The sequence below is a fragment of the Lepisma saccharinum genome, chromosome 3 (assembly GCF_977018435.1).
Source record: "Lepisma saccharinum chromosome 3, izLepSacc3.1, whole genome shotgun sequence".
Taxonomy (NCBI): domain Eukaryota; kingdom Metazoa; phylum Arthropoda; class Insecta; order Zygentoma; family Lepismatidae; genus Lepisma; species Lepisma saccharinum.
Window position 1 is genome coordinate 36,028,783 of NC_139231.1, and position 17,021 is coordinate 36,045,803.

Below are 17,021 nucleotides of genomic sequence, written 5' to 3' on the forward strand. Positions count from 1 at the left end.
ATCTGCACTGTTCTGTGATTGAGAAACACTTTGTAATCCATCTGAAGCATCAGCAGTAACTCGGACAGCAAACAGATGCAACAATTGTTCCTATCTGAAGCTGAATAGAAACTACTATTCTAATAAATGGAGTAATACAGTGGTCTGGACAGGACATTTTGAAGGAATTTCCTACTGTGTTTGTGCTTTCACATTTCATGGTGAAATACTTCAGTGGGAACAGTTAGAGAATTTCCTGAAGACTGTTGAACGGGGATTACATTTTTAAAATGTTCATAAATCCAATCTTATCTGGCTATTTACTTCAAATTCAATGAGAGAAACCTTATGTAAACCTTCTCAGAAAGATAGTCTGCTGAATTATTCATGTCTTCATCAGGAGAGCACATAAAACCACCATTTCCTTAAAGATTCTTCAGCGGGATTTTTTCAGCACAGATGATGATATGACATGGACTGACTTCCTATTGGATTCACATACACTCCTCAATGTGTTCAAACAGGTGATCACAATAGGTTAGAGATGCTGCACTGGCTATTAAGGAAAGGAATGGAACCATAAAAGAGTAAATTCATTTTAAATAGAGAGGCCAATGTGATCTGATTTAAATCTGATTGAATACTCATAGAAAAAGTGTTGCAGGACATTCTGTAATTCTTCAGGAGCTCACAGCATTGTCACAGGACTGATATTCCATTATGCAACAGAAGCTTGATAGTCATCTGTTGAATATGTATTTTGCATGTTACTGCATGCAACGCTGCTGCAGGAAGCATATAGCACATTCAGCAATTTCTTCAGACCATCAAACTTGTATGTACTTGCTAGTTACCTTCAGAAATCTCTCTCTGTTTTCTTATCAAAATGGCAGAGCCACTGGTTTGTTTTATTCAAAATTGTTTTATTGTGTATGCTCCACATCTAGAGCTATTTGATTTCAGTCCCATAATAGAAGGATTACAAATGGCATTATCCTTAATTTTTTAGCGTAAATGTGGTTGAACTTATTTTTGCATAGTAAGGTCCACTTCTCACTGATTTGTCTGAAATGAGGAAATGGGAAAGGTTTCCATGAATTTTTACTCTCAGTTTTTCTTGTTTCTCAGAATCTAGTGATAGTAGATGCCTGTGCAAGGAGGAATACGTACAATAAGAAAGTAAATAATATGTGTGCTGTGTATGCTTAACCAGTTACAGACTCCTATGGCTAAATTTGTACTCTACAAGATACCATAATTAATGTTATATGATAAAAACACTAATTCATTTATTTGTAATTTCCATATCTTTTTCTTACATATTTGATTTCAATATACCACATAAGTTAGCACACCAAAATATATTTTTCCTTAGGCAACAATTTTTTAAGAAAATTCATGTGAAATACCAATTGTGCTTTTCTTTTAAAATTCCACGTTTTTTCTTGCATGGATGTTCAATTTTTTTTGGGATGAAATTCATTTCTAGCTTTATATGTGTGGGGTATTTTTCATATTTTGCCATTTTTAATTCAAACATAAATGTAGGAAATTTTTTAATTATTTTTTGATGCACCATAAGATGCATAAGTTTTCATAATTGCAATTATTTCTATATTTTGATTAGGTAGAAGAGAAGAATTGTTCATAAAGGAGTTAATAATGAATACCCTTTTCAGATGACCAAGAACAGGTTTTTATCTTCTTCATCATTATACAAATGATAATGTATCAAAATACATATCATGAACTTCAATGTACAATATGGCATAGAGTAATTTAGTGAATGAAAATGAACTTGTGATGATAAGGACAAGGAGGATAAGAGAGAGAATTAAAAAAATGATATTTTAAAAACAAAAATATTGAGATAGATGATGAACACAGTAAAAATTCCACTATGTGAAATATGGGAAATAGTGAAATTTATTAGAATTGAAGGATACTGGGAGATTTATATCAAGTGAGATTTGAAGAAAGCTGAAGTGGATAGCAATATATGTAAATTTCATCTTATATGTGGATGGCTCTGTTGACAAATGCACCTGAATAAGTCATACTCTCAATTCTTCTGCAATATTTTCCAGTGAAGAAATTGTGCAATGATATATTGCAAGCAATGGGGTGTGGTGGGATTTTACCAGGTGTGCCGGTTAATAATTCTTAAGTGATCCGAAAGAAAACAAGTGTATCTGGGGAGAAAGGTAACAAATGCTTTATTCAAAGTATCCACCATCGCCCATCTGTCCGTCAAATTGTGGATGCCCTTCCAGAAAAATCGATCACATTTTGAGGTGATCCAGTCAGCAGGCCATTGTTCGACATCTTCATAATTGTTGAAGTGTTGCTGCGAAAGTGAGTGGGACATCAATGAAAACAAGTGGTAGTCCGAAGTTGCTAAGTCTGGTGAGTGTGGCGGGTGGGGCAAGAATTCCCAGCCAAGTGCAGAAATGGTGTATCTGATGCCTTTCGCTGTGTGTGATGAGGCGTTGTCGTGCTGCAAAATCACTTTTCCGTGTCTTGTCGCCCAATCTGGGTGCTATTTGATCAATGCATGGTTCAAATTGATGAGTTGTTGACAGTAGCAAATGGCATTCACTGTTTCACCTTGTTTCAGAAGCTCATGGTACACCACACCCTTCTGACCCCAACAAAAATGCACATCATTGTCTTCCTTCCGAAGCGATTCGGTTTTGCGGTTGATGTTGAAGGTTGTCCTGAGTCAACCCATGACTTTTTGCATTTTGGGTTCTCGAAGTAAATCCATTTTTCGTCCCCAGTCACTATCCGATGCAAGAAAGACTTTCTTTCATGCCGAGAAAGCAACACTTCACACACCGTTTTTCGCTTTTCCCTTTGTCTGTCGTTCAGATGATGTGGGACCCATTTTCCTGCCTTCTGGATCTTTCCCATGGCATGAAGACGATCAGGTATGGTTTGGCGACCAACATTTAACTACTCTGCCAGTTGTTGTTGTGTTTGTGTATCGTCTTCATCCAACGGTGCTTGCAATTCGGCGTCTTGGAATTTTTTCAGCTGGCCCGGGCGATCTTTTTCTTTCAAGCCGAAATCACCACTTTTGAATCGTCGAAACCAATGCACACACGCGTCTTGCGTTAGGACATTGTCACCGTATGTTTCCACAAGAAGACGATGGCTTTCACTCACGTTTTTCTTTTGATTGAACAAGAAAATCAGGACGTGCCGCAATTGCTCCTTATTTGGTTTGAAGGTCAACATGTTTTCCACACAAACCCAATGTCACCATCACTTGCACTCAGTTACACATCCACGGCGTTTTGACAGGTACTGTCCTGGCAACACACTGACGTAACAGTTGAGACTGTGCACCAACCCTTGCTTCCTGTGTCATCCAGCGACGAAATTAAGAATTATTAACCGGCACACCTGGAAGGTTTGGCAAGTGACTGATTACAATTCCATTTCACACAAATATGTAAAAATTATTACAATACATGCACAATTTCAAACCCACAATACAAAGCATTCTACTTAAAAGTATTAGGAATCCTTTCAAATGAGTAGCAGTTATTCCTGATGGATTACATAATTGGTCTCTTTTTAAAGATAAATATTTCTCTTTTAAACTGTAGGCACTGGCCAATTTAAATATACGTTGAATGTAGTATTCGAAGTGGAGGGCTTAATCCCCTTGGCGTAGATGTAAAGTATCTCCCCCCTCCCAGCTTTCCCAGCACATTCCCAAGGCTCGAATAACCTTCCCCCACTTAGGAATTCACACTGAGTATGGAAACTATAAAGAATTCAACTTACGAAATATGTACATATATTTACGGATTGTTCTGAACTAGTTTACATGGACAATTTACATCCTCTTGCTGCCTGATCTTCAGTGGCTTTTTTAATTGTAGGAATTTATATTTTGTCCGCTGCAAATGGTGGTCCTTCATGCATTTTTTCAACTGTTTTTGTATCACACGTTGCAAGATCAAAGCATAATAGGAAGAAAAAGGCAAGCAAAAGTCAGGTCAAGGCTATGGTTTTTCCCCTGATCTTCCCTACCCCTACAACAGTGGTGCATACTCAAAGCCCCCTGTTCACTGGCTAAATAACCCATATTCATGAATGCATACATGGCTTTATTTCTTTCTCAAAAAAGAAACTCTCTTGTGGCGCACTGTGAAATGTGATGAATTCAAATGTTTTTCAAAGACTTTCATTGCCTATTCTGTGCACGAGTAAGGTAAATGAACTGTCGAGTAGAGTTTGCAACTCTTACAGACACCCACAAACGGAAAGGAAAAAATGATTTCTTCATTGTGTTTTGGCTGGCCAGAGCCCAGGCAAAATGTGGAAAACAACATAAGTCCACGAGGGTTATGTTTCAAGCATAGGCTACAGGCAAATGATCATAGAATTGGATCCCTCTTGAACAGAGAACCAGTGCAGTCAAAAGGAAGCACAGAACATTCTAAGTGAAGCCGAATCGCGGTTTCAGATGTTGAAAACATTTTATCCTTTCATAGTACATGCAGAAAGTAACAAAAACATGAAATATTGTATGAGAACTGAAGAAATTAAGCAGCACTTCCCCTGTCTCTCCTTAGTGCGTGCTACTGATTGCAAGTAAATATTAAAGCCAGATATCAATCATTTATTTATTATTTATTTATATTGTTATTGAACTAATGACAATTATACATGAAAAGTATTGCAATTTTTATGTAGATATCGTTATTGAGCTCTTAAAATAATGTACTCTATGATGCAAATCTCAGACAGCTAATCTATGTTTGTATTCTTTGTGGATGGCATGGTAATCGAGGGGTCCCATTCAGTTCCTCCTGAAAGCAGGATCCCACTTTAAGCTCTAAGCCCAGTCCCAATTAGCTTATCTGTGTATAAAGTGGATGTAAAGCAAACTTTTACAAATTGTGATTAGTATTTGTCTTGAATTGTCTCTAGCAATGATGCAGGAATAGGCGATGATATGCCAAAGCGAAGAAAAGGAAAGCATTGTTGAAACCACTGAGGCAGGCCACACCCCTGTTCCTAGCCTGTTGTCTGCACAGTTATGAGTATGGTACAGTCATAAGAAGCACAAGGATCTGTAATCTTTTGTAACTGCTCAGAGTAGCTTTTTGCCCTTCACACAGTGCTGTAGTACCAGATTTTTCACAGCGTATACGACAAGTTTTGTGAACGAAAAATTAAGTGGAGACAATGTATCGAATAACTTTGGGTCATGTTTCCATTAAACATATGGATGAAGTCATTTAACTTCAACAAAATAAATGGCATTGATGTTAGAATACTGATGATGGGGTGGTGATAGTAGTGCTACCTCCTAGAGGAAGAGAGCCTTCCTAATGGCGTAGTTGTAAAATCATCACCTTGTAATCAAGGAACCCAGGTTTGATACTCGGTGGAGGCACATAGAGGTTTGGATTCAATGGGCTCAGGTTTGATACTTGGTGGTGGCACATAGTGATTTGGATCCCACTTTAAACTGTAGACCCAGTCCCAATTGGCGTATCTCTCCATGAAGTGGACTTAGAAAGCAATTTAATTCCGAGAGGAAGAAGACATAAACAAACTGTTACTAAATAAATGCATTTTATCTCAGTAATGTCTGTGTTTCCATCGCACAACATTATTGCACAATCAACATGAAAGAACTTCATCTTCACATTATGTATCATAGGGTTTGCAAGAATCACAGATATCGATAAGTTTATTTAAGTTGGATGGACTGTCTCCATTGTACAATGGGCTGCTGTAATTATCATAACCATGTCGGTTTGACACAATCTTTCATAGTATGGTAAGGTAAAGTATGGTCTACATTATTTAATGTTACAAAAGAGTATAGTGTACACATAAATATCAAGGTTCTTAGACATGGAAACAAGTTATGGTCATGGAAAGTGCAAGAGCTTTGTTACATTTCTGAATGCATTTTGATCCAATATAGATCAAATAATTGTAATTAGGAGTAGAAACTGACTTTTTTATATATATTTCAAATTTTTCTACAGCCATTTCAAACTCGTGTGCTGCATGCGGCCTGCAGTATCTCCTAATGCTTAGCCCTATGTTCAATGCAATACTATGTTCATGCATGCAATACTTTCTATACACCTGTAGTTATCCCCTTTTTCCTTTTCTCATGAAACAAACCTCAACTCATCCGTACTTCAGCAGATTGACCTATTTTTCCTACTCAGATACATTCTTACATTCCATTAAGTTGTACTTGTGGTGTCGAATGTCGATTAAGCAAGTTGATTGACTGTTATTCTGAGGTACAAAAATATCTTGTTGGTTGGGGGAGGGGAGCCTGCATACTTTCTGTTGCCAGTGAGTTAGTTTCTTGATTGTGAAGGGTTTGCCTTGAAGGAAAGTCTTCTGGAAGAGTTTCACAGACAACCATGTCGCTGCCCAAACATGTGCGAGAAAAGGACTATAGAAGAGGAATGTAGATTTTCAAGTGAAATGGGAGATTGCATACTTTTGTTGTGAAGTGTATAGTGAATAGCTTAAGAATTTTGTGCCCTGGTAAAGTTAATTCTTTCAGAAATATTTGTCATGAAATGCAGTTGCCAACCTCTGTGGTGGAGTGGTTAGCACAGTGCCCTACACCACAGGACCCAGGTTTGATTTCTGGCCTGGGGATGGGTGTTTTTTGTATGTGTCCCTTCATCAATTTTGTCATAACTCATCCTCATCATCGCCATTAGCTAAAAGTGGCAGAAAAGTGATGCTATATAACAAAAATCAAACAAAATAAAAAAATCATAAACACAGTTGAAGAAAGGATTGATGATCTAGCAGGCGATATCAATGAACAATTGAAAGCGCTGGTTTTGTTGCATGAAAGCATGGATGTCTGTGGGGTAGCTCAATTAGTGGTATTCATTTGTGGATGGGATTCTCATCTCGATATGATGATTCCTCTTTGTGGCACAAAAAGGAGAATATATTTTAAACTCTTCCTTTATCTAAGTTTGTGATATATATATAATTTATAGATATGAAGTTATAATTTCAGTCACATACCAACTTCTCAGGAATACTAGCAGTCAATCTGTGAACCTGATTTAAGCCAATACTTGTGCATAGTAAAAATACTACTTGATGAATTTGGAAACAGGTTTCAATACATCAAATAGTGCGAAGGACAATTTTCTTCTTCACTGCTCTACTCCCTTTTGTTTGGATACTGCATGTGAAAGTCGTGACTTTCAAATGGGACCTTTTCAATGCGTCTCAAATTGAAAGAGAAATATGATTAAGTGGGTGTTCATAGATTATAAATTTTTCTCATATCTCCCACAGCAGTATCCTCGAACATGCCATGTTGCTGCAGAAATTTTGATGGTTTTGGCCTCATGTGCCTTGGTGAACAGTTGTTCTCCATTATTAAGATTAATAAAATAGCCCAATGGTCAAGAATGGCTGACAAACTTTTTTTGTTGTCTGCATTAAAAGTTTCCTGCAGACATTGAGAAGCTAGTTTCTAAAAGAAATGTGTCAAATCTGTGGCAAACGAAAATACAATTAACTGTAACCAGTTTCTTGCAAAAATGTTTGAACAATTGTAACCAATTTATTCTTGAAAGAATCATGTAAAATGGTATCACTGACTTTGAAAAAATATTTCAGGGTACAAGGAAAGAAAGAAGTGCAAGAAACCACGGATCACAGAAAACGTGATCAAAAAATGGAAGAAAGAAAAAGATTGAAAAATATTAATACAGAAGAAGGAAGAAGCAAATACAGATAACTCCATAACCAGCTAAGAAGGGAAACAGATACTGTAAGCAAAAGAGAAATGGATGGGAAAAAAAAATGTGAAGAAATAGAGGAATTATAAAAAAGAGGGATATAAGACCTGATGTACCATGAAATCCAATGCCTGGACTTTACAAATAAGAAATGGGTAGTAATGTGGATGATAGAAGATGAGAACAAAAACAAAATTATGGACAAACAGGTATTATCATGAACATGGGAGGAGTATGTAAAAGATCTATACGGGAAAGAAAGCCGACCGGATACTCTATGCATAGAAAAAGATGAGGTATCTGAGGACAAAAAAAGGGCTACCCATCATGATGGTAGAATTTGAATTGGCACTCAAAGAAATTAAGAACGGAAAAGCAACAGGAAGTGACCAAATTCCTGTAGAACTCGTAAAAAATGTGGGTAAAGGAAAGAAAGAAATGCTACACTTGTGCAATGAAATTATGAAAAAGATGTATGAGGGTCACTATTTATATTATGAGCCTTGGCAACACTGATTGAAGTTAGGCGCGATTTGACGTTTGCACGGAATCGTCTGGCATTATTGACCATAACGTACTTCAAATGTTTTGTCAATAGCTTCATTTGTGTTGTATATGTTGCCTTGGAGATTGCGCGACAAAAATTAACTCGTGAACATTTTCGTGCGATGATGTTTTACGATTTTCGACGTGGATTATCAAGACAAGAGTGCATCGATCAACTTATTTCCACATTTGGCGATGAAGCCCCATCCTTTGCCACTGTGAAATGCTGGTATAACGAATTTAATCGTGGCCGCCATTCGCTCACCGACGAGATTCGCGAAGGTCGTCCAAAATCAGTTGTTGTTCAAGAAAACATTGATGCTGTGCAAAACCTAATACTGCAAGATCGTCATGTGACATACTGTGAGATTGAGGCAACCATAGGCATTAGTTCCACCAGCATATATAAAATATTACATGATCATTTAGCTGTGAGAAAGGTATGTTCTCGTTGGATCCCACACAATTTGACAAAAACTCAAAAAGACGCTCGCGTCAATTGGTGCAAACAAATGCTCAATAAATACAATCGTGGTGCTTCAAAAGACGTATATAAGATTGTAACAGGTGACGAATCATGGATATATGCATATGAGCCGGAACGTAAACAGCACATCGAAACAAATGGTTGCCTGTTTTTTCAGGAAAACTGGTCATGTGGCAACTGTGCCTTTAGAGGAACGTAGAACGGTCAACTCTGAATGGTACACAACAATTTGTTTGCCAGAGGTCTTCGGTCAAATACGGAAAACAAACAAACGCCATCGGATCATTCTTCATCAAGACAATGCCAGCTGTCACACATCTCGTCTAACAACCGACTTTATGAACAGTCAAAAAATCGAATTGATGGGTCATCCGCCGTACAGTCCTGATTTGGCACCCAATGACTTCTTCTTGTTCCCGAATGTCAAGAATAAATTGCGTGGACAACGATTTTCGTCGGCGGAAGATGCCGTTGTTGCGTTCAAAAACCATATTATGGAGGTGTCTCAAGAAGATTGGAAAAACTGCTTTGACAAATGGTTCGAACGAATGCAAAAGTATATTGACCATAAAGGAGAATACTTCGAAAAACAATAAAGCAGTTTTCAATGCCAAATTCCTGTTTTTTCATTGTTAGGTTCAAAATATAAATAGTGACCCTCGTATGGCCAGAAGATTTCGTGGAAACAATCTTAGTACCTATAAAGAAGAGAAGTAAAGCCAAGAAATGTTCTGAGTATAGGACAATCAGTTTGATATCGCAATGAGCAAAAGTTATTTTGAGAATTTTAAATATATGCCTATACTCTAAAATGAACAGAGAGATAGAGGAAGAGCAATTTAGTTTTAGAAAGGAAAGAGATATGAGAAATGCCATAGGACTACAGAGAACACTTGGAGAAAGATACCTGGAAAGAGGTAAAGAAATGTTTGTAGCATTTGTCGACTTGGAGAAAGCCTTTGATAGAGTGAACTGATCTAGGCTCTCAGTGATCCTGAAGAATATTGGTGTAGATTGGAAGGAAAGGAGGCTTATCTGCAACCTATGCATGAAACAATGGGTAAAAGTAAAGTAAAAATAGGAGAAGAAATGAGCCAGGGAAGTGACATTGGAAGAGGAGTATGACATGGCTGCTGCCTTTCCCCTACATTATTCAATATCTATTTAGAAGAAATAGTCCGAAACTGTTTCCAGAGCAATGGGGGAATAGGTGCAGTATGAGGAAGGAAAATAGATTGTATAAAATTTGCAGATGACATGGCCCTGTTGGCAGAAAATGAAAGATCCATAAATGCCATGCCCACAGATATGAATACCCACTGTGAACAGTTCGGGATGAAAATAAATGTGAATAAGATGAAAGCAATGGTAATTGGAAGAAAGCAGAGGAAGGCAGCAAATGTGAGTAGAATCGATCAAGTAGACATCTTTAAATATCTTGGATGCATCATAAGCAATGATATAAAATGCAGCCAAGAAGTAAAGCTAAGAATAGCAATGGCGAAGGAAGCCTTTAGTAGAAAGAAAAATATTTTCTGTGGATCTATGAAAAAAGAACTGAGGAAAAGACTAATGAAATACTTTGTATGGAGTGTAGCTCTGTATGTTTCGAAAACATGGACTCTGAGAACACGTGAGAAAAAGTGACTGGAAGCTCTGGAAACGTGGTTATGGAGATGAATGGAACGGGTGAAATGGACAGGAAAAGATAAATGAAACTGCTAGAAAGAGTTGGGGGAAAGAGATCATTGTTGGAGATAATCATGAAGAGAAAAAGAAATTGGTTAGGCCACTGGATGAGAAGAAACCGTATCCTAAGGGATGCTATTGAAGGAATGGTCGAGAGATAGAAGGTCCGGGAAAGAAGATGATTCTAAATTATTGACGACATCATAATAAATGGGTCATACGCTGCTACAAAGCGAAGAGCTGAAGAAAAGACCTGCCCCTGAGCAGAAAATAATGAATGAATGAATTACAATATTTTTCACTACAATTACCAACACGCACGATCTTGTAATTATTCAGTTCTAAATAGGGTGGTATGTGAGGGGGGAAATTCCCTTCTGGTTTGGGTAGCCCCCGATGGTGCAGTGCTAGTGTTGTCACCTTGTAATCAAGGGTCCCAGGTTCTATTCCCGGTGGATCTGGTTTGGATCCCACTTGAAACTGTAGGTCCAGTCCCGATCAGCCTTACTGCGCATAATGTGGACTTAAATCATCAATTCAATCAATCAACCTTCTGGTTTGTGCATCCCCCTGTGGTTGCAAATTTATGGCATTTTGGGACTCCATACATATATATAATTTTTTAATGCTGCGATACTAGAAATCCCCCCCAGGAGAGAACTATTTAGTTTTGGGCTTCAAGGCACTTGTGTTTGAGATGTGCAGCCCGGAGAGTTTTAACATTAATGTTATGCAGCTCTACTCACGAATTGAGTTTGACAATGCTGGTTTACACACATGGCATTTACTGCTTTTGATGAAGATTTGGAAGACATTGAGGATTACTTATTACGTTTCAAACAGTTGTGCATTTTACAAAAAATATATGGTTGTGGAAAACACACTATTTCAGTAGAAGGACAGTCTGAACTGGAACACACCCACTCTGGGTCTATTTATTCCCTCCCTGCTGTTGTTTTGTGTATCCATTCATTTTTCGACATCTTTACTCCAGACTGGAGGATGCTCCTGTTACATTCAGAGCAGACAAGTTCTTTGGTGGTGATACCTACAGAGACTCAGTAATCTCAACATTGAGACAAGGAGCAGTTCTTGAAGAGTTCTCGGTTGAGGGAAAAACATAATCTTCCTGCAACTTTGGTCCTGACCTAGTGTCTAAGAAAGTTTATGTGACAATGTTACCTGTGATACCAAGATAACTGGCACTCCTCCTTGCTGTCGGAATACTAAATTCTGATCCTGTAGTGATCATTGATAGAACCAATGAATTCCTTATTTTTCCAGCAATGTGATTTACAATATTTGTGGCAGAGTAGAGAGAATGAAGAATGGAATCCATGTTTATTCCATTTATCTCCTGTAGAGGAATGAAATCAAGGGAGATTTTTTGTTTGTCAGGTAATAAGCTGTTTGAAAAATTTTGGTGATGACATTCTCAACAGCTAAAGTAGGTTTCATAATGCCTTCTTTGATGCTCTTTGCTTGGTGCTGTATTTTCGATCCAATTTTGTGGCCTTCTGATTTATTGTTTCTTTATTTTATTTCGAAATTTCAATAACTGAGATGCTCGATTATTACCAGAGGCCTCGATCTTGCTGTGAAATACCAATTTTCTCTTCTTTGAACATCCTTAACCAACATTAAGCTAAACATACTTCCCCTTGAATTCAGGCTAGCATCGCGGTGGCTCAGTCGGTAACGTGTCTGACTACCATGCTAAAGGTCCCGGGTTCGATCCCCGGCCGGTTCAAATCCGGGAATTTTTCTAACGATGGAAGCGGACCCGGCGCCCACCCAGCATCGAATAACATGGGTACCTGGGGGAAACCCTGGGGGGTAAAGGTGGTCAGGGGCGTGATGCTGATCCCATCACCCCCACTCACGACCGAATCAAGAAAGTGTGGGGCGTTACCCCCACACCCCCTATACGCTTTCATGGCATGGTGCTATGCACAGGGGAGCACTTTACCTTTTACTTTTTTTTTTATCTTTTCCCATTTATATTTTCTTTTTGCTAAACATGTTAACACAAGAGTTATTAGCCCACGATCACAAAGAAATTATTACAGAAAAGTGTTATGCTTGAAAGTACACTTCGATGTTGCTGGCAAACCACTTTCCGTCATCCGTTCTAATCGGCAGTCTTGAAATATATATTTTCTACCTTAAAAAGGAGAGGGAGAAAGAAAAGAAAGACTGAAAAACAACAAACTTCAATTATTGCATTTAACAATGAGTCTTTAGAATTTGCTGCTAATTGTTTAAGGTAGAAGACCAACTGTGGTAAAATTAACTCTACACATTATGCACATTTCTACAAAATTATGATAGTAGGCAAATGAAGGTGATAAAATGCAGGCACGCATCATGTATTCATACCTTCCCCCTTCTCAATATTATGTTCTCTATCATTGGTTTGATTTGGTTTTTTAAGTTCACTTTATGCACTGTAAGGCTAATCGGGACTGGACCTACAGTTTAAAGTGGGATCCGAACCACTATGTACCTCCACCGGGTATCGAACCCGGGACCCCTTGATTACAAGGCGATGACGCTACCACTGTGTTTTCTATCATATGAACCCAGAAGTATTTAATTGTAATAAGTTCTCTGGAGTAATGGCCAAATTACATAAATATGTAAGAAACAGAAGTAGAAGGTGTGTGTGCATTGCAGCAGAAGGTGTACCCTAATGAGTAAGGATAACCGGAGAGTATACTGGTTGAAGTGTAATGATAATACTTATCAGTTTAATGCTAATACTGCATAAGCAAAATATAAATAATAAAATAACACGGTCCATGGAAATATATTGAGGAATAAAACACACATAATTTTGTAACTAATTTCCATAAGCAACTAACTGTATAAAAGAGTGCAAAAAAAGTTGCATGTTACCATTTTAAAGTTGATTGGTTTTTGTGTTAGTTAACAAAGATATATTACAGCAGAGGCTAATCAAAACTGGATTGCACCTTGGACTGTGAAAGTCACACTTCTGGTGCCAACTATGAATACAGTTTCCAGTGCAACATGATCTTGTGAGATCATTCCTTGCATGATACCACTTGGCTACATATGACAAATAATAGATCTGGTAGTCATTTGGCTTATGATAATTTTATTAATGCAACATATTGACCAGTATTTTCTGACATCTAAATATCTTGAAATTTTTTATATAAAATTGCGTGAAAAAGATAAACTTATGTATAGAAATTTTTTCTGTGAAATTTCATGTTTTACCACTTGAACAGTGGAGTCAATCTGACCTCGGTAAAGTTTCATTTATATGTGCTTCAATATCAGCAATAGTTTGCTGTCTTGAGCAAATTCCCACTGTCACAGTTTACATGCACGTCGTCATTTAGGTAGTGTTCTTCAACCGGGAAGGATGTCTCCGAACACGTCACGTCAAGTAGCAGTCTTTCATGATGAAATGTTGCATATTCTGGAGTGTTCAGATGTTGAATCTGAAAGTGAAGCATCTGATTCAGGTAACGATTTTGAGATTCAAACAAGTGAGAATAAAAATTCTAATATGAGTGGGGAAGAATTGTTACCGCGAGATGAAGCTAGTGCTGACCTATCTCAGTTCCTGCCTCAACCATCTTGGCAGGCTCAGTCAAATGCCCCCTCAGTGAAGATGGTCGCCAAAGACGGAACCGAATAATAGGTTATAGATGCCAAAACATTGTCATCTGGAAAGAAAACTATGGTGAACACCCAGAAGAAAAGGAGGTCCCACCACATATGCTTGCCACCGAGTAGATTTCCTTCCTACTTTTTGATGCTTCGCCTCATGAAAAAACATGCAGAATCAAATGCTCGGAATGTACTAAAAAATGCCAATTGTTTCACTCAAGAAGTTGGTGTCCGATTGCACTTATGGAGCTTTCTGTGCTAAAGGATATATCTCTGGATGATCTTTGGTCATCATCTTTGGGGCCAAAATTCATAAAGGCACAATGTCAAGGGACAGATTCTGAGAACTTCTCAGATTCCTCCTTTTCAGCAATAAATCAATCCATGCTAAACACCTGCTTCTCAATGCGGTTACATTTGCATGTTAATGTTGTCTTTTTCAGAGAAATATTTAATGTTCATGTTGACTCAATTAATGTTGGGGAGAAGATACATTAAAAGATGAAGGCGTAATATGTCTAGGGCATAAGAATGCCAGAAAGTTAAAAGTTACTTCACAAACTTGTTTCTCTCCTATGCATTGCACCATCCCATAAATGCACATTGTGATGTGGATGAAGGGCTTAACATATTCTTGATCCTGACTAAAATAAGAGTGATGAGATTGCCACACACAGCCTGTTGATCAAAGGCAGCGTGAACCCCAGAGTTTCTTAATGAAGAACTTTAATTGATTACCTGATATCCATAGGGAGAATTAAGGGAAGATGAGCCCCCAAGATATCTAAAAATTAATTATAAATCATCACTTAAGTAAATAACAGTCATTCACCACCTGTCAGCTAAAATTAAGTTCTCATGTGTTCTCATGTTAAGTTCTCTAAGTTCTCTTAATGCCTATAAAATGAAGTGATATTCCACCCTGTTTAGGTGGAAAATTTTGTCGTTCCATGAAATGTCTAAATCTAACAATGATTGTCAAGTAATAAAAGAGTATATAGCAATAGTTATCCCATGGCGTCTAAAAATGAAGCCATTGGTGCTCAAAATAACAAAAGATTAAATTGTAATTAGACCCCAAAATGTCTACAACTAACTAATAAATTACCATTTAACATAAGGCAAATACTCTATGATACCCCCTGATGGCATTTAACAATAAACAGGAAAGACACCACCTCCCCAATACTAGAGAAAGTTGTTAACTTGCCACTCTGAGATGCCTCACTCCTTGAATAGAGATCTCCCGGGAGGCAGTCACATGCCCTATGATAGGACTACAGTGACTCTATGTTTACCTATTTAAGGATTTATTTAAATAAGATCGTACTTCACTACCACGCTCACTATTATGTACCTGTGAGGCTAGTCCTTTACTGTTCCAAGCTTGTTTCAACCATTGTTCTCTTTAAGATGCATTTGTTGTTCCTCAGTGCAAGTTCAAAGAATGAATCTTGTAATGCAATTTACTTACATTGTTACTAGGAAACTGTCGTCACTAAAAAGCTGTCATGAAGAGAACAAGAGTGCTCCGTCTATGAAGTCATCCCCACCTGAAATACTAGAGGAAGAGGATGTGTCGAGTGACAGTGACGACGAGGAGCTGCCTCCAGTCCATTTAGATTATCATGAGGAAGAACGTAAGTACTTACTTTGCTGGTCACATTCATAATGCAATCAGTACAAAAGTTGTTAAACAGAAGAAAGAAGGCACCCTGAATGTGAAAATATACAGAATTGCACCCAGTAATGGAAAATACAATTATGAGAAATGCATTCTCTTGCTGAACTTGTAAAAGTTTTCATGCTCGTTTAGGGGGAAGGATGTGGGGATAGGGTCCCACACATTCTCGATCTCAGCCATTTTGAAGGTGATGTGATGATCACCATGCTCTGGCCACCGTTACCCCCCCCCCCCCCTAAGGGTTGCCCCCAGGTACCCATTGATTTGAAGCTGGGCGTCACCAGAGCCTCTTAATGCAGGAACTAGGCCAGAAAAATTCTGACCTTCGATCATCCACCCTGGGTTTGCTATGTGGCAGCCAAACACCCTACCGACTAGACCACCGTGGCTCCTAAATTTTTTCATGCACTCCTAAGAAATTTAGGGTTCTGACGGAACTATCAAAATCTTTCATGGTATATTGCAGTTTCGTTTCAAGGTACTTATCACAAAAAGTGAAAAAAATGTGACCGTATGTCGTAGTCAGCCAGGGGGGCTGAACCCTCCCTGGAATTGCCATTAGCCTCCCTGGCTCCACCTTCAGCCCCCTTGATAGTAGGCAAAACTATTTTCTGTAATTTGTTTGCAGTGAAGAGCAAAAATGTATACAGCAGATATTATTTTGCTCACAACTTTAGTGAAGGATAAATTCACAGAACATGAACAACAGCTAATACATTTGTTCATCTTATTTATGAGAAGAAATATAAGTAGCGGCAAGGATTTAGAAGATTGTCTTCTCTAGACTCTAGAAGGTTCTTTCACAGGGCAGCTTCTTTATCTGTACGTTCGCTGCCCTTGTTGTGACCTCACGTTTAGACAGAAATCTGTGACTTCAATGTCATCGTGCAAATTCCCTCCGCATCTGTTTCAAAGGTCAACAGCTCCCAAGTTTTCGGAATGAAGGGGAGTTTCATTGCTTCCGCCGGGGGTGGAATGTTAGGCACTATGACCGAATATTGTGCATTTTTTCTTGTGTGATATAAATATCTGTATCATCAAAAGTAGTATGGGGTGTGTAGTGAGGGATGTTGTCAGTAGCAGCCAACACTTTAAAAAAATGACGTTTTAAAAGATATTATACAAATACTACATTTTTTTCTATATTTCTAAAATTCATATAATTTAATAACCCCCATACACATAATTTACTTTCATTTAATACTGTTAAACTTTTGAAAAT

General features: G+C 38.0%; 1 protein-coding gene across 3 annotated transcripts in view; it reads left to right on the plus strand.

Moving 5' to 3' along the window:
- Nucleotides 1–17,021, plus strand: part of LOC145984977 (uncharacterized) — a 106,785-nt gene that overhangs the window by 65,488 nt on the left and 24,276 nt on the right. For all 3 annotated transcript variants that reach the window (XM_083118434.1, XM_083118433.1, XM_083118435.1), the window contains exon 5: nucleotides 15,601–15,755. In XM_083118434.1, the coding sequence (XP_082974560.1) occupies nucleotides 15,601–15,755 (155 nt within the window). The remainder of the gene's footprint in view (nucleotides 1–15,600; nucleotides 15,756–17,021) is intronic.